This window comes from Camponotus vicinus, unplaced genomic scaffold (genome assembly GCF_025532165.1).
Source record: "Camponotus vicinus isolate PSW18456_S1 unplaced genomic scaffold, iyCamVici1.0 SCAF_3, whole genome shotgun sequence".
NCBI classification, from domain to species: domain Eukaryota; kingdom Metazoa; phylum Arthropoda; class Insecta; order Hymenoptera; family Formicidae; genus Camponotus; species Camponotus vicinus.
The window spans coordinates 23,956,533-23,979,759 of NW_028141967.1; the positions used below are offsets into that span (position 1 = coordinate 23,956,533).

The 23,227-nt window shown below is 27.3% G+C and overlaps 3 protein-coding genes and 2 long non-coding RNA genes across 8 annotated transcripts in view; 2 read left to right on the top strand and 3 right to left on the bottom strand.

The window, feature by feature from the left end:
- LOC145969294 (uncharacterized) overlaps positions 1-23,227 on the top strand; it is a 229,029-nt gene that overhangs the window by 1,213 nt on the left and 204,589 nt on the right. The gene's annotated exons all lie outside the window — the stretch shown is intronic.
- LOC145968505 (uncharacterized) lies at positions 833-3,937 on the top strand. The gene is made up of 3 exons (XR_014437750.1): positions 833-1,093; positions 2,353-2,491; positions 3,720-3,937. It is a non-coding gene; the product is annotated as an uncharacterized LOC145968505 (long non-coding RNA).
- Positions 4,163-7,912, bottom strand: LOC145968192 (venom acid phosphatase Acph-1-like). Its single transcript, XM_083093507.1, has 7 exons — positions 7,770-7,912; positions 7,561-7,685; positions 7,374-7,484; positions 6,783-7,048; positions 6,071-6,354; positions 5,302-5,507; positions 4,163-5,190 (listed from the first exon to the last, which is right to left on the bottom strand). The coding sequence occupies exons 2-7, from the start codon at positions 7,675-7,677 to the stop codon at positions 5,026-5,028; spliced, it is 1,149 nt and encodes a 382-aa protein (XP_082949633.1). The 5' UTR covers positions 7,678-7,685; positions 7,770-7,912; the 3' UTR covers positions 4,163-5,025.
- On the bottom strand, positions 9,311-12,753 carry LOC145968504 (venom acid phosphatase Acph-1-like). Of its 2 annotated transcripts, none has more exons than XM_083094014.1 (7): positions 12,459-12,753; positions 12,250-12,374; positions 12,060-12,170; positions 11,436-11,701; positions 10,686-10,969; positions 10,069-10,161; positions 9,311-9,839 (listed from the first exon to the last, which is right to left on the bottom strand). In XM_083094014.1, the coding sequence occupies exons 2-7, from the start codon at positions 12,364-12,366 to the stop codon at positions 9,760-9,762; spliced, it is 951 nt and encodes a 316-aa protein (XP_082950140.1). In that variant the 5' UTR covers positions 12,367-12,374; positions 12,459-12,753; the 3' UTR covers positions 9,311-9,759. The 2 variants fall into 2 exon arrangements, with proteins under 2 accessions (XP_082950140.1, XP_082950139.1); XM_083094013.1 differs by having other exon boundaries at positions 9,956-10,161; positions 12,459-12,749.
- On the bottom strand, positions 15,702-21,750 carry LOC145968506 (venom acid phosphatase Acph-1-like). Its single transcript, XM_083094015.1, has 8 exons — positions 21,485-21,750; positions 18,791-18,932; positions 18,581-18,705; positions 18,395-18,501; positions 17,768-18,037; positions 17,021-17,304; positions 16,166-16,371; positions 15,702-16,056 (listed from the first exon to the last, which is right to left on the bottom strand). Exons 3-8 carry the CDS (start codon positions 18,695-18,697, stop codon positions 15,919-15,921), a joined length of 1,122 nt encoding a protein of 373 aa, XP_082950141.1. The 5' UTR covers positions 18,698-18,705; positions 18,791-18,932; positions 21,485-21,750; the 3' UTR covers positions 15,702-15,918.

Here is a 23,227-nt window from a genome sequence, read left to right on the forward strand (position 1 = left end):
TCGTCTCTCGCTCCGTGCACTTTTTGCCGGTTACCTGAAATGGGAAACTCCAGCGATAATTCAACTACAGCTGCACAGCGCTTTAATAAACTTGGATAGGGAAGACTTGCAAAGCAAAACTCACAGAGTATTGCATATCTTAGACACTTTATCATATGGAAGAAAAATCATAATGAAATATAGCCTTTAATAATTACACTTTAACTGACGTCTATAACGTATTAATACAATATGTTTGTATCGATTGAGAACACGGATAGTACGTAGTAATACCTTTTCAGTAGTTAATGAATTTTAATATTCTGCTTATTGAATGTAAAGAATGAAGAAATGCTTGACAATAAAAAAATTTAAAGATAACAATGATAAAAAAAACTAATCGTTTGTATTTATTAAATGTAAAATTTCAGATTTTTATACAATATTTATTAAATGTAAAATTTGAGATTTTTATACGATTTACAATTGGATTATAATGAAAAAAAATGATTATAAATTTGAAAGACTTATAATAAAAATATTTTTATTTTTTTTATTATAATTACTATTCTTATTATTTCTTTATTATTTTTTATTATTTCTTATTGATTATTATTTATTAATTACTATTTTTATTACGTCTTATTATTAATTACTAAAATTACTAATACACGAGTATTTAAAAATTAATTGCTATTAATGCACATGCTCTTTCAAGTCTTAAACCTTATTAACATTACGATAATTTTTATACAGATTTTACTAAAAATTCTGTGTCTGGGATAGAGTAGGTTCGAATTATTATTTTCGAATCACTTTTGTTTTGACTCGCGATGACTTCCGTTATCTCGACTATCCGATCATTAAACGTCATAGTCACAATACATACTGGCAAGATAATATCGCCGCTCTATGCGTTCTATTCCTTCGAAATGAAATCTGTGCAAGCGGATTCGCCGGCCTCCGCACCCCTCCACCAGATCCTACAGCCTGATCCTCCCATCCACGAGAGATCTGGGAGCAATGTTGCTAATTACTACATACCACCGAATGCGGCATAACCCGCGACCCATGAATTCCACCGCGCTGTAGCCGATGGTGTACAGTCGCAAGAGTCAGTTTTCATCCGTGTAATTTGTGGAAATTGCGGTTTCCTATGAGCGCGAAGCGAACTGATAATGCACTACTAAACGTCAGCCGAATATGTAACACTTACATTTTCTGATATAACATTCATATGCGTGCATATATAAACATGTGCACACGAGACACTTATAAGTGCTCATTTTTTAAAGTTTTATAAATTTATTGGCATAAAATTTTTCAAATTATGACAAAAACAAAAATCTAATATCTCTTTTAGTGTACTTTATCATAAAATTTTTTTTAAATGTGTTGTATACAAATTTGATATAATTTTAAAATATGCAAGTATTATTTTGAATAAAAAATGAGAAATTTTATTATTTAATATAAAGTAATATTTTGAATAAAAAATAAGAAATTTTATTATTTGCAAATTAAGTATCATTCGATTCAAAATTTATTTCAATAATTTCGGCTTTATTGATGCGAGTGGAAAAAATTATATTCTTAACATTTTAATATTTTTTATGTGTGTTAGTGCAGATATTCTTTATTTTCTATTTATAATGATAACTGACAGCATGATATTACGAGCTTTTGTGCGAAATTGATTAACGTGATAAGGTTGTATGGGCAACATCATTATATATAGGACAAAGTCGTAAATACGAGGGCCACATGGCTGGCTTAGTTCTTGAAATGAGAAAAACCTGCGATGAAGACGATACGCGCGAAAGTATAAAAGTATTAATCATTAAAATTAATAATATATATAAAAAAATATATTTAAAAAAATTAAAAATTTATACAAGTTATTAGTAATTATAATTAAAAATTTATACAACAAGTTATTAGTAATTACAATTAATTCATGCTGTCAATAATAAAATTGTTTAATAACAGCATGAATATATGACATTTATATCATTATTTCTAAATCTTTTCGTGCACTTTCAATTATTATCACATATTAGATTACATATTGCGTATCATGAATGTAATATATAAAAAACTATTAATTAAAAGAATTTTCTTATGACTTATTTAAAATTTTTTATTATTTTTAATTATTTTAATTATTTTATTCATAAGAATTTAGAGAACAATAGTCAAAAGAAGGTTAATTGAGAATTTTTTGTAAGTTTATAACAAAATTAATCGGCATATGCGAAGTTCTGAAATGTTCAAATCCCGAGATGTATTAAATATTAACTAATCTGTCGCGCACATACATACACGCTCACGCGCGATAAAAATTTTCCATATTTTAATCCTTGAATTTTTTAGACTTTCTTCCTTTTCGAAATATCTAATCTCCATTATGGCGATAAGAATCAGTCGTCTACATTTTTACGATGTTGCAACAATATTTCTTCAACTTGGCGGGAAGTTCTCAACAAATGCCATATTCTACGTCATACTAAAGGTATATTCCAAAGGGCATAATTTAAAGAAGTTTCTTGAGGTTGTCGCGAACTAGCGTGCACGGCAGCCAAACGAAAATCCAGTTTGAATGTAAGAGTATGTAAATGATAGGAGCTGCTAGGAGAGAGTTCATTATAACCGGGTATGGTGCGACCACAAAATTGTTCGCGGAAACTTTTGTGAATGGCAGTTAATTATAATTAATTCCGTATTGTCTACTCGACAGCTCGTGCTAATTCCTTGCCACCGACGAATCGCACGCGAACGCTACCGCAGAGTTTGCACCCAAATTCGCAGACAAATTATTACGAATGTTCAATTAAATCGTGCATTTTCAAGCTAACTTTCGCAAGATCAATTTTTTTCGGCAAATTTTGCATTCCTCGACAAATTGCAAATTTAAGAAATGCTCCAGATATGTAATTTTTTCATTCTTTTCATTTAAAAAGGAATTTATCGTTCCTTATGTAATTTTATTTTAGAGGAGGGAGAAGGAAAGGTCATAGAAATTGATTATAAAAAAGGATTAATCCTTCATCAGCTAATTTTAGTAGATAATTGCATATTAAGTAGCGGAATTCTTGTAATCGAGACTTATCGAAAGCGCGTATCTTCTTTACTGTATTGCTTTCAAACTTTAAAGTTTAAACTACTTACTACATACTTTGCGAAATTTTATACTTTATACCATACAGGATATCTCGGAGTGAGCAAACTACCCTTTATCTATGGATTTTTAGCTAAATTCAGTGTCTTCGACTTCTACTTGGAAAGAATAAAAATGACGAGAATTTTAAGTTATAATATTAAAAATGGATAATTTTATGAGAACTAAACTTCAAAGGAGTGCAAATAATGAATAAGACTATTTCTCATTTAATCAGACTTTACTTTAACTTTTGCGGATTTAAAGTTTCGTGCTTTAATTTGAAATTTCAAGCTTTAATTTATGGATCATAAAGATATTAAAAAATTGACTGTGGAATATTTTGGAAAAATGTTCGTATTTTGCGTATGGTAAATTGACATATATTTTCATTAGTTATAAATTAAAGCTGTTGACGTTCGAAATATAGTACGATTTAACAGAATTTTGTATCGGAAATTGAGCGATGATTAATTCAATCGCAGTATCGCATCGTAAAAGTACGATACAACTCGATTCAATGCAAGTGCCCCGATGCTCTTGTATCCGCAATTAGAACGATTTCACGAGTTTAATTCCGCAGAATTAGGAGTGCGGAACTGGTTCTTCTCATCCGGGCAACTCTCGGAAATTTCAAGAGTTTATCCCGATGGAGCGAGGGAAGGATTACAGGAGAGAAAAAGGGGTAACAGAAAAGGATGGTCCGGCACGAAAGAAAAGGGAAAAAGAAAGACGAACTTTCTTTGCAATAGCTGAAACCTCCTGTTCTTTTAGCGATGAGTTTCGCGATGATTTTTAAAATTGAAAGAACACGCTATGCTACAACATTGTTTTCGATAACATTTCTATCTTACAAAAATATATCATTGGAATTTTTTTTAATTAAACAGAAACAATTTCCTTAATTTATAAATAAAAATAAAAATAAATTAATTTTAGATTTATAACAGCCACAAGCGAAAGCACAACGGATAATACTGTTGGGAAAAAATTCTTAATAAAGAATATTTTTATCTCTCTCTTTATTTTATTTTATTACATGATATATGATAAACACAGCGTATTTTTTTAAGAAAAAGCTTTTCCAGTAATAAGTATATACTTGGATAAAAATTGATCATTTACGTGCAATCACATAAAGTAAATATTCGTACCGACGTAATTGGTAATAACATGGACGTACAAATTAAACTTTAGCGCTGATATCTGCTTACGCGATGGTCGAAAAGATTTAACCTTAATAGAAGTTGGGGGTGTATCGCGGAACGGAAATATGCGGTGTATAGGCTCAACGGCGAATTGCTATACACCTGAGAGTGTGTGCGAAATAATAGGGTAATTGTTATGCTACGGCACGGTAGGCGGAGGATCTGAGCTCCGTGTCTTCGATAAGACACGGCTCTGGGCATACTTAACGAACTTAACTTTCCGCGATCGTATGGGCATCTAGTTTTCAACAGTACGCGATACCGGATAATAATGAGAAAAATGTAATAAAAATCCGCTGTCTTACCCGATACGGGATGGCATTCTCATAATACCTCTTACGTACCGTGTAAGATTAAAGAGATTATCAAATTATAATTTTATTTTATTTTCTTTTTTTGATAAATTATTTGGTTCAAATAAGAACGAATTGATAATAATAATGAAAAGCTAAAACTATATACGCGGCATTTCCGTTTATCTAAAACATATTAAATTGGTTAACTTTACTTCTGTTTTAAACTTATGTAAATTAAATATTTTTTTTTTGTAAAAAAGAAAAACGATCACTATACATATAATTGATTCCATAAAAACTCTAACTTTTTTAGATGTTTCGTTAAGTGTAACACACACGATTTATATCGTGAAAAAATTAACAGAAACAATCAGAAATCAAATCGTCAAAAATTAAAAGTAGTGAGCAATAATTCTGGACATTCCAATTCATCGTTCGTCGCAGTTGATGCCGATGTTAATTGTATGAATTTATCATATGGGCATAATATTTCGCAGCCGGGGATGCATTTTTCTATTATTGTTGATGGAATGCCTAAATAATGTATTACCTATAAGAAATAAGTTACATTTGTTAGTTGTTAGGCGTTGACAACGATGTTAGGACTGACAAATATTATTCGTCGCACGTGTTACTGACAGACGAGAAATTAGACACTTACTTTAACAAAAAATTCGCCATTCTTTTCATGCAATTCTATCATAATACTGCTCGTGTACCGTGGAACATGCTCATCGAATATATTTATAGCGTGCATTATTCCAGCCACATTAAGATCATGTCCAGAAAAGAGATTGAGCTTTCGATCTTTTAAAGTTCCATTGATTATTTCATTCATATCGTTAATTATTCTGCGTAATAATACACCTGTAAAAAAATCGCATCTTGTCGAATATTTCATAAAAATTTTTAAAAATATAAAAATACATACAAATACATAAAATACATAAATATAAACACACATAGACAGACACACATATACAGATATAATATTTGTTAACGTATATAAACGTTTCATATTAGATAACACACAATCAAGATGTGCACCAATCTTTTATGTAATAATAAAATAATTTATAAAATAAATTCAACTTTTTTTCTTAATCAGAATTTACTTAATTACCTGTATTCTAGAAATCTAAAACGGTAATTCAAAATGCTTTTATTTACAGAGACAATATATTTCTCGCATATTTAAAATATATTTAAAACATAATAAAAATAACTTTTTTTAAAGACTTATAACATTAAAATTATTTTTATTATTTTTATTGTTATATTCATTCCAGAGAAATTTGAAGAAATAGAACAAGTGAATTTATAGATGAATGCTATAAATAACCAAAATATATAATATTTAATCAAAGATTAATCTTCAATACATAATAGGTAATTTATAAGCAAAATATAGGTTTTTGATTCAAACATGCCTCCATTAATTTTATTTAGCATGCCGTAACTAAGTAGATCATATTGTAAAACAGTGGCATTCATAAGTGCGCCATTTGGAAATAAGCTTTGCGTCCACTTTGGTAAACGTAGTCCAAAAGCTGCTTCTGCTTCCAAAGTCTGATATATATGAAAGAGATCAAAGATTCTCGTTATATTTTTTCCTGTGTAGATCGATACTTTTTTCATTATATCAGCAAAATCTGCTACTTTTTTTTTAATTATTACATTATTTTGTAACATGTCATTATAAAGTTGGAAATACCTAAAAAGAAATACGCAAATAGTTTAAAATACTTGAAATAGTGTAAAGAAATAATTTCAAGGAGAGAAATAATTAAATAATTATAATATTATTTATGTGATAAAATTTATATAACATAATCTTTAAATATAGCACTTTTTTAAAACTATAACGCTGAAAAGTTTTAAAAATGCCATAATTAAATTATAATAATTAACCTATATTATCTATATATAATTGCTAAAATATAAATGTTCGAAATGTTTTGATAAGAGAAAAAAATTATTATACATGTTTCTATAAATTCTATCAATTACGTTTGGCTTGCATATATTTTTTCATTAATTTGTTAAAATTTATTTTTACATTAATATAATTAAGCATTATGTTACTTGAGATGTACGACTTATTGTTATTATATAATTGGTAAAGAAAGAAGGATTACTTACATAGGGCACTGCATTGGTAACATTAGTTCATCGTAAGTCATATTAGTATACTCGAAATCCACTGGTTGCCAAAGAAGCAGCGGATTCCACTTTTGCAGAGCAGCAGGTGGATAAAGTGCTGTAAAAACTACCTGTAAGCTCATCTTCGTCCTAACGAATACCGTACTTTGTGCGTAGATATTTGGCTGATAGTATACATTTCCGAGAAAACTGTTGTATCTATTTCCTAATGTTAATCCAAATCTATATGCTCTCTTCTTGCCAGCCTTAATAACATTATTAGTAAATGTAAATAATAAGATAAAAATAAGACATAACTTATTATTAATTTCTCTTTCAGTGAAACGAAGATTTGAGAATGAAGCAATAATATCTTTCATGCGAAAACAAAAAGAAATAAGAAAAATCAATCTCTTTATTGTTACAAATGTGTTCTAACCGTATTTAAATTGATGTACGATGACAAATCTTGAGCAAAATTATCTTAAGTTTTGTAATTTTTGTTTATTGAAAATTATAAATATGTAACATATTTATTAACAATGAAAAAATTAAAAATGTATTGTAATGTACAAGTAAAATGTATCTTACATTAGTTAATTGACCATTGCCATCTGGATAGTAGTCATAATCTTTATATGGATCATTTGGATAAGATTCATTAGTGTTAAGATCTACTGTACGATCGCCATGTCTGAATATCTGAAAATTTCAACATTACATTGATCTCGAGTATTTTAGGAGAAATCTTTTTTGCAGAACATTATTTTTCACATACCGCGCTCACTAATCGTAATTTCGTGCCTTCAGGTTGTAGAATACATGTTCCTAATGTTGTAAGTAAACCGAAACAAAGTATTATCGCAATACTTAGATTACGTTGAAATTTGCTCATCTTCCAAACTAAATATATAATAATTATGAATTTAAATATTTTATAATAATGAATTTACAAAATAAAAATGTGATTAATGTGTAATTACTTACATTAGAGAATGCACGGCTGGTATTCTTGATGTATTTTGTCAAAGTGACAGTGCTGATTGCTTTTGATATATCTCGTTAAAATAACAATGCTAATCACTTATTTAAACTAACGTTTACATCTATTTGAATGTGCACGTCTGACGTTCTTGATATATTTTGTCAAAATGACAATGCCGATCGTTTTTGATCTTATCTAAACTGATGCTTATGTCTGTTTGAAATATGATTAAGTAAGTGTTTAACAATCCATTACCAACTGTCGTGTTTTTCATGCAAAGCATAGATTAATAAATCTAAATAAATAAAAATACGATATTTTTCATATGTTATATTCAAATTTTGTAATTAAATTTTGATAATTCTATGTAATTTTTTAATTGTAATCTGACATTTTCACTTAAGAAATAAAATAAGATAAAAGAAAAGAAGTTATTAATATTATTTATTATATGTTTCATTGTTTACATTGATTAGAAACTGCAAAAGAATGAAAAAATGACAGTCTAAAATTTAAATAATATATATGATATGTAGAATATATATATATATATATATATATATATATATATATATATCTGTGTGTGTATGTATATGTATGTATATGTATGTGTATGTATGTGTATGTATAATTTATTAACATGCAATACAAAATTATTAATTCTAAGAAATAATTATTGTAATCTGACATTTTCACTTAAGAAATAAAATAAGATAAAAGAAAAGAAGTTATTAATATTATTTATTATATGTTTCATTGTTTACATTGATTAGAAACTGCAAAAGAATGAAAAAATGACAGTCTAAAATTTAAATAATATATATGATATGTAGAATATATATATATATATATATATATATATATATATATATATATATCTGTGTGTGTATGTATATGTATGTATATGTATGTGTATGTATGTGTATGTATAATTTATTAACATGCAATACAAAATTATTAATTCTAAGAAATAATTATTGATTATTAATAATTAATAATTAATAATTATTAATTCGAAGAAATAATAAAGAAAAAAATAAGAACAAATTTTACATTTTGTGGAAAGAGAAGATTGATAAGAAATTATATAATCGTTTGAAGCATAATACACACAGTTTTTTGTCTTTCAGATCTGGAAAACTGTATTAAGCCATCAGATAAGTGATGTGACTCTCACATACAGACAGAGGCTAACATAATTATACTAATTTTAATGCAATACTGGTATATTAGAAAAAAATACATTTGTATCATTAACAGGCGACGATTACGCGAAGAATACGGATAATATTAGACTTTGACTTCAAAGCAAAAATAACTGAACATATTGTTTGATTATATTTTTTTATTATTATTTAATATATTTTATAACTAAGAATAGGAAGCTTATATTTAAATATTATATTAAAGTAATAAATCCGAAAATATAAATATATGTATTTGATTCTGGATAATATCACTGCATTAAGAAAAGAACGATTATTTTGTGTTAAATTTTATTCTAAACTTTTTGATGTCTATTGTATATGATATCTATTGTATGTCTCATGATATCTATTGTATTTATTTAGCAAAATATTTTCTTGCTTTCTATTCCTAATATTATAGATATTATAGAATATTACAGATATATTATTATATACATAATATTATAGAATATTATTAGATACATACATATGTGATACGTATATGTATCAAAAATACGAGAGAGGCATCGAAAAGTAAGTGCTAACTTTATAAATAATTTATATATAAATGATTTATATATAAATGATTTATATACAAGACAAAAGAGAAGAGAGGAAGAGACATATTGCTGGTTTTATATAAAATTCTAATATGATTATTGTAGAATATTGAATAAAAATAAGTAAGAGCTAATGACACATCAGGACATCGCAATGCAATTTATTCTGTGCACTATTCTATGTGTACTATGAGCATTTCAATTCTTCGTTCGTCGCAGTTACTGCCGATGTTAATTGAATGAATTTATCGTATGGGCATAATATTTCGCAGCCCGGGATGCATTTTTCTATTATTGTTGATGGAATGCCTAAATAATGGACCACCTACAAGAAATAAGTTTCATTTATTAGTTATTAGTCGTTAGTGACAAACATTATTCGTATTGTCACACGCTACTGGCAGGCACGTATTACTAGCAGACGAGATATTAGACGCTTACTTTAACAAAAAATTCGCCATTCTTTTCATGCAATTCTATCATAATACTGCTCGTGTACTGTGGAACTTGCTCATCGAATATATTTAAAGCGTACATTATTCCGGCTACATTACCATCATGTGCAGAAAAGAGATTGAGCTTTCGATCTTTTAAAGTTCCATTGATCATTGCATTCATATCGTTAATTATTTTGCGTAATAATGGACCTGTAAAAAAATCGCATGAATATTTTAAAAAATATAAAAATACATAACGCACATACAGACGCACATAGGTATGATTTTTGTCAATGTATGTGAACGCTTTATATTAGATAACACAATCAAGATGTGCACCAATCTTTTATATAGTAATAAACTAATTTATAAAATAATAAATTCAATTTTCTTTTTAATCAAAATTTATTTGGTAATATGTATTCTAGAGATCTAAAACGGTAACGGTGTTTAGAATGCTGTTATTTATAACAGAAATAATATATTTCTTGCATATTTAAAACATATTCCGGTAAAAATAACTTTTTTTAAAGATTTATGATGTTAAAAGCGATTATATTTCTAACACTTTTATTGCTATATTGATTACAGAGAAATGAAAGGGAATAGAACGAGTGAATTTATAGCTGAATACTATTTATATAATCAAAATATATAATATTTAATCAAAGATTAAACTTCAAAACGTAATAGGTAATTTATAAGTAAAATATAGGTTTTTGATTCAAACATGCCTCCATTAATTTTATTTAGCATGTCGTAACTAAATAGATCAAATTGTAAAACAGTGGCATTCATAAGTGCGCCATTTGGAAATAAGCTTTGCGTCCACTCTGGTAAACGTAGTCCAAAAGCTGCTTCTGCATCCAAAGTCTGATATATAAGATAGAGATCATAGATTGTCGTCATATTTTTTCCTGTATAGATTGATACTGTTTTCATTAAATCAGCAAATTCTGATACTTTTTTCTTTATTGCTACATTATTTTGTAACATGTCATTATAAAGTCGTTGATATCTAAAAAGAAATGCGCGAATAGTTTAAAATACTTGAAATAGTTTGAAGAAATAATTTCAAGAAGAGAAATAATTAAATAATTATAATACTATTTATGTGATAAAGTTTATGTAACATAATCTTTATATACAAATATAACATTTATATAATTTTTTTAGAACATAACACCGAAAATCTTAATTGCTATAATTGAATTAAAAGAATTATCCCATATGTAATATCTATTAACTATGTAATACTAAAATATAAACGTTTGAAATGTTTCGATAAGAGAAGAGAAGAGAATTATTATACATGTTTATTTAGATTCTATCAATTATGTTTGATTTACATGTATAGTTTCTTTATTAATTTGTTATAATTCTTACATTAATATAATTAAACATGTTATCTGAGATTATATTATCTGAGATATATACGATTTATTGATATTAATTGATGAAGAAAAAATATTATAATTACTTACATGGGGCACTGCAATGGCAACAATATTTCATCGTAAGTCATATTAGTATACTCGAAATCCACTGGTTGCCAAAGAAGCAGCGGATTCCACTTTTGTAGATTAGCAGGTGGATAAAGTGCAGCGAAAACTACCTGTAAACTCATCTTAATCCTAACGACCTTCGTGCTCTGTGCATAGATATTTGTCGGATGGTATACATTTCCGAGAAAACTGTTGTATCTATTTCTTAATGTTAATCCTAATTTATATGCTCTCTTCTTGCCGCCCTTAATAACATTATTAATAAATATAAACAATAAGAAAAAAATAAGATGTAATTTACTGTTAATTTCTTTTTCAGAGAAACGAAGATTTAAGAATATATAGAAAGCAATAATATCTTCCACGTGAACAAAAAAGATCGATCTTTTCATTGTTACAGATATATTTATTTAGACGCGCATTACTTTGATGAAAAATCTTGCCCAAAATTGTCTTAATGGTAATTATTTTTTTTTTGAAAATTTTAAATATGTAACTATGTATATTTACTATGTATATATAAACATGTATATTTACTAACAATGTAAAGATTAAAAATAAAATATAATATGTTATGTAATGTATAAGTAAAATATATCTTACATTAGTTAATTGACCATTACCATCTGGATAATAATCATAATCTTTATATGGATCATTTGGATAAGATTCATTAGTGCTAAGATCTACTGTACGATCGCCATGTCTGAATATCTGAAAATTTCAACATTACATTGATCTTGAGTATTTTAAGAGAAATCTTTTTTGCAGAACATTAGTTTTCACATCGTACCGCGCTCACTAATCGTAATTTCGTGCCTTCAGGTTGTAGAATACATGTTCCTAATGTTGTAATTAATCCGAAATAAAGTATTAGCGCAATACCTAGATCACGTTGAAATTTCCCCATCTTCCAAACTAAATATATAATAATTATGAATTTAAATATTTTATAATAATGAACCTACACAATAAAAATGTGATTAATGTGTAATTACTTACATTACAGAGAATGCACGTCTGATATTCTTGATGTATTTTGTCAAAGTGACAATGCTGATTGCTTTTGATATATCTCGTTAAAGTAACAATGCTGATCACTTAGTTAAACTGACGTTTACATCTATTTGAATGTGCACATCTGACGTTCTTGATGTATTTTGAGTGCCTTCCATTTCACGCATGAAATGCATAAGCTGCAGAGAAAACTATTTCGTTTCACTTAATGTGCGCATTAATAGCGCATAGAATTTCTTAGAATGCCTCCACATCCAGCGCATTAAGAATGCATCAGCTATTACAGATTGGATTCGAAGAAATTAATGCGCAGAATCAACAATCTCGTGTATATACACGTGTGATACATGAGTGCGTCATTTATTATCTAAACTGCCCGGGAAAAAAAAGTCCATGTCTATTTATATAAAAAAAAGTAAAATTATATACAGTCTAATGTAATTATATATAATATCACATATGATTTTATCAGAGCATACGTTTTTGTATATGCTTAGATATGATGTTCATCTCTGACCATTTCTGATCATAAAAAATGATATTAGATAACTCACGTCATTTTGCACAATCAGACATAGTCAGATATTGATATCATATCTAAGCATGTATAAAACCAAAGCAAAGGTTAGTTTCATGTATGCTTTGATATAAATCATATATGATATTATATATAATCATTTAAGATTATATATGATTTTACCTTTTTTTATATAGACGAATATAATTTTTCCTAAAAATTATATCTTGCATTGTATATTTAATTAATTAAAAGTCCTCTTTATAAGTCCTCTTAATAAATATTCTTAATAAATAAGAATATATTCTTAATTTGCGACTTCTACGCCGCAACTCGATTTTTGTGTGCGCGACATGTTTCTTCATTTGCCGCTACGCGGCGACACCACTCTTAATTTTTCTCGTTCAATATTTATCATGAAATGTATATAAAGGACTTGTATTAACGTAAGATCTAAAGTATATTTTTTTCCCTTAACAGTGGTGTGAAAGAGAGGACGCTGCTCACACACAGGTTCTCTGTGTGCACGTGAGCCGCATCCTCTTTCTGACATCACTGTTTATCAGTTTAATTTCGAACTGAATTTAAAATAATTTATTTAATAATCTGGATTCCTTGTTGGGATTCAGAATATTAAACAGATTATTTGAAATTAGGCGGAAAAAAACTTTTAGACCAATAATTAAATATATTTGACTTCAACAAAATTTATTAAATCCAAAGAAATATTTTTCTCTGTATATTAAGAATATCTCTTTAGAAGATTTTCCTCTTAACTTAAGAGGATCCTCTTAGCGCCTATTTTAGTGGTATATATTCTAAAGATAAGTGGCATATTCTTAAGTTAAGAATACAATTTTTTCGGTGTACTCTTAGTGGTACTTAATTTTCAGATCTGATAATATTTATTCATATATGATATCATATATGACTATATTTGGCAAAACATAATTAGATATTGACAAAATCCATATATGGCCAATTTTATATGGACTTTTTTTTCCCGGGTGATGCTTATATCTGTTTGAAATATGATTAAGTAAATGTTTAACAATTTATTACCAACTGTTGTGTTTTCAAAATTTATTTCAATAATTTCAGCTTTATTGATGCGAGTGGAAAAAATTATATTCTTAACTTTTTAATATTTTTTATGTATGTGAGTGCGGATATTCTTTATTTTCTATTTATAATGATAAATGACAGCATGATGTTATGAGCTTTTGTGCGAAATTGATTAACGTGATAAGGTCGTATGGCAAACATCATTATATATAGGACAAAGTCGTAAATACGAGGGCCACAATTTGAATGTGCACGTCTGGTGTTCTTGATGTATTTTGTCAATGTGATAATGCCGATTTTTACCTTAATTAAACTGATGCTTATATCTGTTTGAAATATGATTAAGTAAATGTTTAACAATTCATTACCAACTGTTGTGTTTTTCATGCAAAGCATAGATGAATGAATCTAATAAATAAAAATACTATATTTTTCATATGTTATATTCAAATTTTGTAATTAAATTTTGATAATTCTATGTAATTTTTTAATTGTAATCTGACATTTTCACTTAAGAAATAAAATAAGATAAAAAAAAGAAGTTATTAATATTATTTATTATATGTTTCATTGTTTATATTGATTAGAAACTGCAAAAGAATGAAAAAATGACAGTCTAAAATTTAAATAATATATATGATATGTAGAATATATATATATATATATATATATATATATATATATATATTCTACATATCATATATATTATTTAAATTTTAGACTGTCATTTTTTCATTCTTTTGCAGTTTCTAATCAATATAAACAATGAAACATATAATAAATAATATTATATAATATATATATATATATATATATATATATATATCTGTGTGTGTATGTATATGTATATGTATGTATGTGTATGTACAATTTATTAACATGCAATACAAAATTATTAATTAGAAGAAATAATTATTGATTATTAATAATTAATAATTATTAATTCGAAGAAATAATAAAGAAAAAAATAAGAACAAATTTTACATTTTGTAAAAGAAAGAGAAGATTGATAAGAAATTATATAATCGTCTGAAGCATAATACACACTGTTTTTTGTCTTTCAGATCTGGAAAACTGTATTAAGCCATCAGATAAGTGATGTGACTCTCACATACAGACAGAGGCTAACATAATTATACTAATTTTAATGCAATACTGGTATATTAGAAAAAAATACATTTGTATCATTAACAGGCGACGATTACGCGAAGAATACGGATAATATTAGACTTTGACTTCAAAGCAAAAATAACTGAACATATTGTTTGATTATATTTTTTTATTATTATTTAATATATTTTATAACTAAGAATAGGAAGCTTATATTTAAATATTATATTAAAGTAATAAATCCGAAAATATAAATATATTTGATTCTGGATAATATCACTGCATTAAGAAAAGAACGATTATTTTGTGTTAAATTTTATTCTAAACTTTTTGATGTCTATTGTATATGATATCTATTGTATGTCTCATGATATCTATTGTATTTATTTAGCAAAATATTTTCTTGCTTTCTATTCCTAATATTATAGATATTATAGAATATTACAGATATATTATTATATACATAATATTATAGAATATTATTAGATACATACATATGTGATACGTATATGTATCAAAAATACGAGAGAGGCATCGAAAAGTAAGTGCTAACTTTATAAATAATTTATATATGAATGATTTATATATAAATGATTTATATACAAGACAAAAAAGAAGAGAGAAAGATATTGTTAGTTTTATCTAAAATATTAATATTACTGAAGAGTATTGAAAAGAAGTGAGTGAAATCTGATGACATATCAAAGGCTATCAGAATAATCGCAATTTATTCTGTGCACTATTCTATGTGTACTATGAGCATTGGAAATGTTCGTTCGTTGCAGTTACTGCCGATGTTAATTGAATGAATTTATCGTATGGGAATAATATTTTGCAGCCGGGGATACATTTTTCTATTATTGTTGATGGAATGCCTAAATAATGTACCACCTACAAGAAATAAATTTCATTTGTTAGGCGTTAATGACAAACATTATTCGTATTGTCACACGCTACTGGCAAGCACGTATTACTAGCTCACGAGAAATTAGACACTTACTTTAACAAAAAATTCGCCATTCTTTTCATGCAATTCTATTATAATACTGCTCGTGTACTGTGGAACTTGCTCATCGAATATATTTAAAGCGTACATTATTCCGGCTACATTATTATCATGTCCAGAAAAGAGATTGAGCTTTCGCTCTTTTAAAGTTCCATTGATCACTGCATTCATATCGTTAATTATTTTGCGTAATAATGGACCTGTAAAAAACTCGCATGAATATTTTAAAAAATATAAAAATACATAACGCACATACAGACGCATATAGGTATGATTTTTGTCAATGTATGTGAACGCTTTATATTAGATAACACAGTCAAGATGTGCACCAATCTTTTATATAGTAATAAACTAATTTATAAAATAATAAATGCAATTTTCTTTTTAATCAAAATTTATTTGGTAATAATATGTATTCTAGAGATCCAAAACGGTAACGGTGTTTAGAATGCTATTATTTATAACAGAAATAATATATTTCTTGCATATTTAAAACTTATACAGTAAAAAATAAGTTTTTTTAAAGATTTATGATGTTAAAAGCAATTATATTTGTAACACTTTTATTGCTATATTGATTACAGAGAAATGAAAGGGAATAGAACGAGTGAATTTATAGCTGAATACTATTTATATAATCAAAATATATAATATTTAATCAAAGATTAAACTTCAAAACGTAATAGGTAATTTATAAGTAAAATATACCCAGTGAGAAATGATAAGTCGAATAGACGTCTAAGACGTTTAATAGATGTCCAATAGACGTTTATTAAACATCTTAGACGTCTAACAAACGTCTATCCGACTTGTCATTTCTCACTGGGTAGGTTTTTGATTCAAACATGCCTCCATTAATTTTATTTAGCATGCCGTAACTAAATAGATCAAATTGTAAAACAATGGCATTCATAAGTGCGCCATTTGGAAATAAGCTTTTCGTCCACTCTGGTAAACGTAGTCCAAAAGCTGCTTCTGCAGCCAAAGTCTGATATATAAGATAGAGATCATAGATTGTCGTCATATTTTTTCTTGTATAGATTGATACTTTTTTCATTAAATCAGCAAATTCTGATACTTCTTTTTTTATTGCTACATTATTTTGTAACATGTCATTATAAAGTCGTTGATATCTAAAAAGAAATGCGCAAATAGTTTAAAATACTTGAAATAGTTTGAAGAAATAATTTCAAGAAGAGAAATAATTAAATAATTATAATACTATTTATGTGATAAAGTTTATGTAACATAATCTTTATATATAAATATAACATTTATATAATTTTTTTAGAACATAACACCGAAAAATCTTAATTGCTAAAATTGAATAAAAATAATTATCCCATATGTAATATCTATATAATTATACCAAAATATAAACGTTTAAAATGTTTCGATAAAAGAAGAGAAGAGCATTATTATACATGTTTATTTAGATTCTATCAATTATGTTTGATTTACATGTATAGTTTCTTTATTAATTTGTTATAATTCTTACATTAATATAATTAAACATGTTATCTGAGATTATGTTATCTGAGATATATACGATTTATTATTATTAATTGATGAAGAAAAAATATTATAATTACTTACATAGGACGCTGCAATGGCAACATTATTTCATCGTAAGTCATATTAGTATACTCGAAATCCACTGGTTGCCAAAGAAGCAGCGGATTCCACTTTTGTAGATTTGCAGGTGGATAAAGTGCCGCGAAAACTACCTGTAAACTCATCTTCGTCCTAACGAATACCGTACTTTGTGCGTAGATATTTGGCTGATAGTATACATTTCCGAGAAAACTGTTGTATCTATTTCTTAATGTTAATCCTAATTTATATGCTCTCTTCTTGCCGCCCTTAATAACATTATTAATAAATATAAACAATAAGAAAAAAATAAGATGTAATTTACTGTTAATTTCTTTTTCAGAGAAACGAAGATTTAAGAATATATAGAAAGCAATAATATCTTCCACGTGAACAAGAAAGATCGATTCTTTCATTGTTACAGATATATTTATTTAGACGCATTACTTTGATGAAAAATCTTGCCCAAAATTGTCTTAATGGTAATTATTATTTTTTGAAAATTTTAAATATGTAACTATGTATATTTACTATGTATATATAAACATGTATATTTACTAACAATGTAAAGATTAAAAATAAAATATAATATGTTATGTAATGTATAAGTAAAATATATCTTACATTATAGTTAATTGACCATTGCCATCTGGATAGTAATCATAATCTTTATATGGATCATTTGGATAAGATTCATTAGCGTTAAGATCTACTGTACGATCGCCATGTCTGAATATCTGAAAATTTCAACATTACGTTAGTTTCGAGTATTTTAAGAGAAATCTTTTTTGCAGAACATTAGTTTTCACATCGTACCGCGCTCACTAATCGTAACTTCGTGCCTTGAGATTGTAGAATACATGTTCCTAATGTTGTAATTAATCCGAAATAAAGTATTAGCGCGATACCTAGATCACGTTGAAATTTGCCCATCTTCGAAACTAAATATATAATAATTTTTAAATTTAAATATTTTATAATAACGAATCTACGCAATAAAAATTTGATTACTATAAAATTACTTACATTAGAGACTGCACTAGTTTTGATGTATTTTATCAAAGTGACAATGTCGATAGTTTTTGATCTTATCTAAATTGACTTATATCTGTTTGAAATATGATTTAAGTAATTATTTAACAACCTATTACTATCTGTCGTGTTTTTCCTGCAAAGCATAGAGGAAAGAATTTAAATAAATAAAGATACGATATTTTTCATATTTTGTGTTCAAATTTTGAAATTTATATATATATATATATATATATATATATATATATATATATATATAAAGAAAATGTTAGACTACAAAAAGACTGAAAAAATTACATATAATTATCATCAATAAATTTCAAAATTTGAACACAAAATATGAAAAATATCGTATCTTTATTTATTTAAATTCTTGATGAAAAATAAAACTTTATACTATACTTCAGAGAACCAAAAGCTGTGGAGACTTTGATCTTGATATATTGATCTTAATATTTATTAGCTTTATAAATAATTTATAAGGGCACAAGAGAAGAGAGAGAAGAAGAGACATATTGCTAGTTTTATCTAAAATTCTAATATGATTATTGAAGAGTATTGAAAAGAAGTGAATAAGATCTGACGACATATCAAAGGTTATCAGGACATTTCAATGTAATAATTCATTCCATGTACACTATTCTATGTGCACTTTAAGCATTGTTATTTATTGTGATATTTTAATTTAATTTTTTTTAACTGTCTGATGTAACATAAAAAGAATTTTGCAAGGCTGTCTTGCTCAACATTAATTTCTAATTATAATTATTAAAAGTTGTAAATGACGTGTGCCATTAGATCTTAATAATGAAAGAATTAATAAAATAGTGTGTAATACATTATAATATATGTTATTTTGCATTATTTAATTGATTTTTGCTATCTGGATAGAAATCATGATTATTATGGATGAGATCCTTTAAATGACACGTCTAGTATATAATTGTCGTGTTTTAAAAATAATTAAAAATTTCAATATTATATTATCATAGATTTTTGAAGAAGTTCTTTTTTTAGCAAAATATTGATTTTTTTACATCATATTACATTAACTAATTGTAACTTGAAATCTTTCGAGCTTTGAATGAGATATTCTAATGTTGTAAGTATCGAAATACTCTAAATCTATACAATGTCTATCGCGTCAAAATTTCGCAATTTTTTTCAAATAGATATCGTGAATCAAATTTAAATATTCCATAATAATAAATCTACAAAATTGTCTTTAATAATCATTTATTACATAAGAGAAAATATGTTTTCCGATGTAATTAATTTTTGTTTTAGTTTTTTATAAATATGATAAATTTATATATAATTCCAAAATTTTTAATTTCAATTTCTCTAAATTTCAATAAAGAAAAATTTTTTAAATTTATATATAATTTTAAATTTATTATTAAAGTTAAATTTTTATTAAAAAACATTTTGTATAATATTAAATTATATTATTGTATTAAAACATGATCATAAAAGAGATACAATGTGATGACACGTCGAAGGTTCTGCATGAAAATCGGAAATCAATGGAATAAAAAGAGATCGTCTATATAAAGCTGTGTTTTTAAATAAAATATCAGTTTTAATAGTCATAAAAAGGTTAAAGGATTTCACATATTAATAATTCAATAAAATGATAATTCGTTGATAAACATGCATGTTTGATTTATTTCTATGCAGATAAGAAAAAGAAACACACACACAAATATATATATCATTATCAATATATATATACGGGGTGTTCGCGGGTTAAATGGCCAAACTTAAAATATAAATTTGGGACCTCAAAACAAGCAAAAATTTCCTCTGGAAGTTTACTCGCAAACGCTTCGTTCAAGAGATATCGACTTGTTAAGTTATAGAACCATAGGAATGAATAATATCGAAATAATCTAGGTTTATCTTTTTTATTGCTTTACAGTAACCAAAATTTATAATTATTAAATATTTTGTTCAAAATGATAGCCTCCAGCTTGGAGACAAGCATTGCACCTATCGATCACAGAACGAGTGGATGACTGACATTGTACATCTGTAATTTCTTCGCACGCTTGTACTATCCTCCGTAAAAACAGAAGCCTATGAATGACCTTCAATCTTCAAAACAAAGACAAAACAGAAATATTTCGGTATTATTCATTCCTATGGTTCTGTAACTTAACAAGTCGATATCTCTTGAACGAAGCGTTTGCGAGTAAACTTCCAGAGGAAATTTTTGCTTGTTTTGAGGTCCCAAATTTATATTTTAAGTTTGGCCATTTAACCCGGGAACACCCTGTATATAAGGTATTGGTGTTAGAAAATAAAACAACAGAAAACAGAATATAAGATATTAGTCACAAATTTAAATACATTTAAAAGGCTTAAGACCTACGCCAGTTATTAATGCGTGAGAATAATATTACAAATACCATAATAAATTATACAATAAAATATCAGAGATACAAAATACATTAAAACGAACATGACAAACGCTCGCGTTTCGACTTAATTAGAGTCCTTTTCAATGTCTCTCTCAAAATAAATATAAATTAAACTTGTGTTGGAGAATAGACTATGTGAATATAAAAACCGCAACGCGAAGGTCAGTAAATATAAGCGCACGGAAATATGGAAAAAACGCATGATAAATCGCTCGAAGACCGCCAATACATATGAAACTTCGCAAAATCATGATAGACTAATTACAAATATTCAGCAAATGCCACACAAATCCGTGAATTATTTGAAAAATATCATTTGTCCGTCTCCGGGGCATTCCATGAAAGAGCCGCTCAAATGTTATCACAGCAATCAAAAGCCAGGAATAAAGAAATCCACTGCTAATCACCATCCTTCTGTAGTCGTCCAAAAATTAATAATTAGGTCCAAAAATAAAAAGCTCCTGTAGTGCAAAAATTCCATGACAGAGAATAAAATCTATTGCGATAAAGCGGTATGACGTAACCAAGGTGGCCTGAAAGTTTTTTAAAAAAAAAGCACAGAGCACCACCTTCAAGGAACACACCAAGAGACAACACAAAGGCAATATAATTAAGAGATGCAAACTATGTAATAAACGAAACGTACTGTACTTGCGAAAATTCACAAATAACGAACCGCAAGGATAACGCACTATTACCTGAGACAGTCCACGTAGGAATACGAACGTTGGCAGTACAGAAAGAAGCAATATCAAAGAACCTATGGAAGGGAGAGATGACGTAGGATAAGTAACAAGGACAGAAATAAATCTCGCGGGAGCTTTAACACTTCATTTTTGACATTTCTTAATTAACGGTATATATGATTTATCCAACAAATCCGTATCACTTTGAACATTGAGACCATTACATTGTTGAAAGATATGAAGCATCTCTGAAATTAACCTTTTTTTGTAAGAAGGTCCTCGTCCAAAATTAAAATATTATCCCAGTCAAACTCGTGTCCCTCTAATCTATGACCAGAAACCACAGAGAGTGATTCAGATGGTCTATTAATATTTGCCTTATGTTCTTTAATCCGAGTGGATAATTTTCTACTAGTTTGACCCACGTAAGATGAATCACATTCTTTACAACAAATTTTGTAAATTATATTTGAATGGCTCAATCTGTCAATAGGATCTTTGTATAATTTTATAAAGAAATTTAACTTGTTGTTAACCGTAAAAGCTAGTTTTTTATTATAAGAATTAATTAACTGTAGAAATTTGTAGGGAATAGTATTAATAAAAGGAACCACAAAAAATGACTGAGAGATAGACGGAGGTTGAGTGCATTCAGAAACCATAATGTGGTTGTTAGAAATTGAAGATCTAATTCTGTTCTCAATGTTCCTAAAGACGAAATCAATCGGATAATCATTGCTAATAAGAATCTCTATTACAAGTTTTAAATTATCTTCATGGAAGCGAGGGTGCGAAAGTTTAAAAACCCTATTTGTCAGACCTATAATAACTCCCTTTTTATGTGATATCGGATGATATGAAAGAAAATTCAGAAACCTCCCTGAAAACGTGGGTTTTCGATACCAGTTAAATTCTAAGAAATTGTCTCTAATAGTAAGAGTCATGTCCAAGAAACTGATAGAGTTGTTATTGGAATATTCGATGGTGAACTATAACCTTTTATGGACAGAGTTAAAAACTCGGAGAATATGCGGAATATGAAGAGAAGGAGCTGCCAACAATATGTCATCTACGTATCTAAAGTAGAACAACAAATGAAACGGGAAAGAGAGAATAGCCCTATTTTCTAAATCCTGCATAACTATATCGACTAACGTAGGGGAGAGAGGGGACCCCATGGGCATACCAAAAATCTATCTATAAATAACCCCATTAAATTTAAAAAAAGTAGAATCTAAAATAAGTTTCGGAGCAATCAAAAATTCGTTATATGGATTATTCATCAAGATTCTGTTACTTTATTTTAAAAATTAGAAACTTTA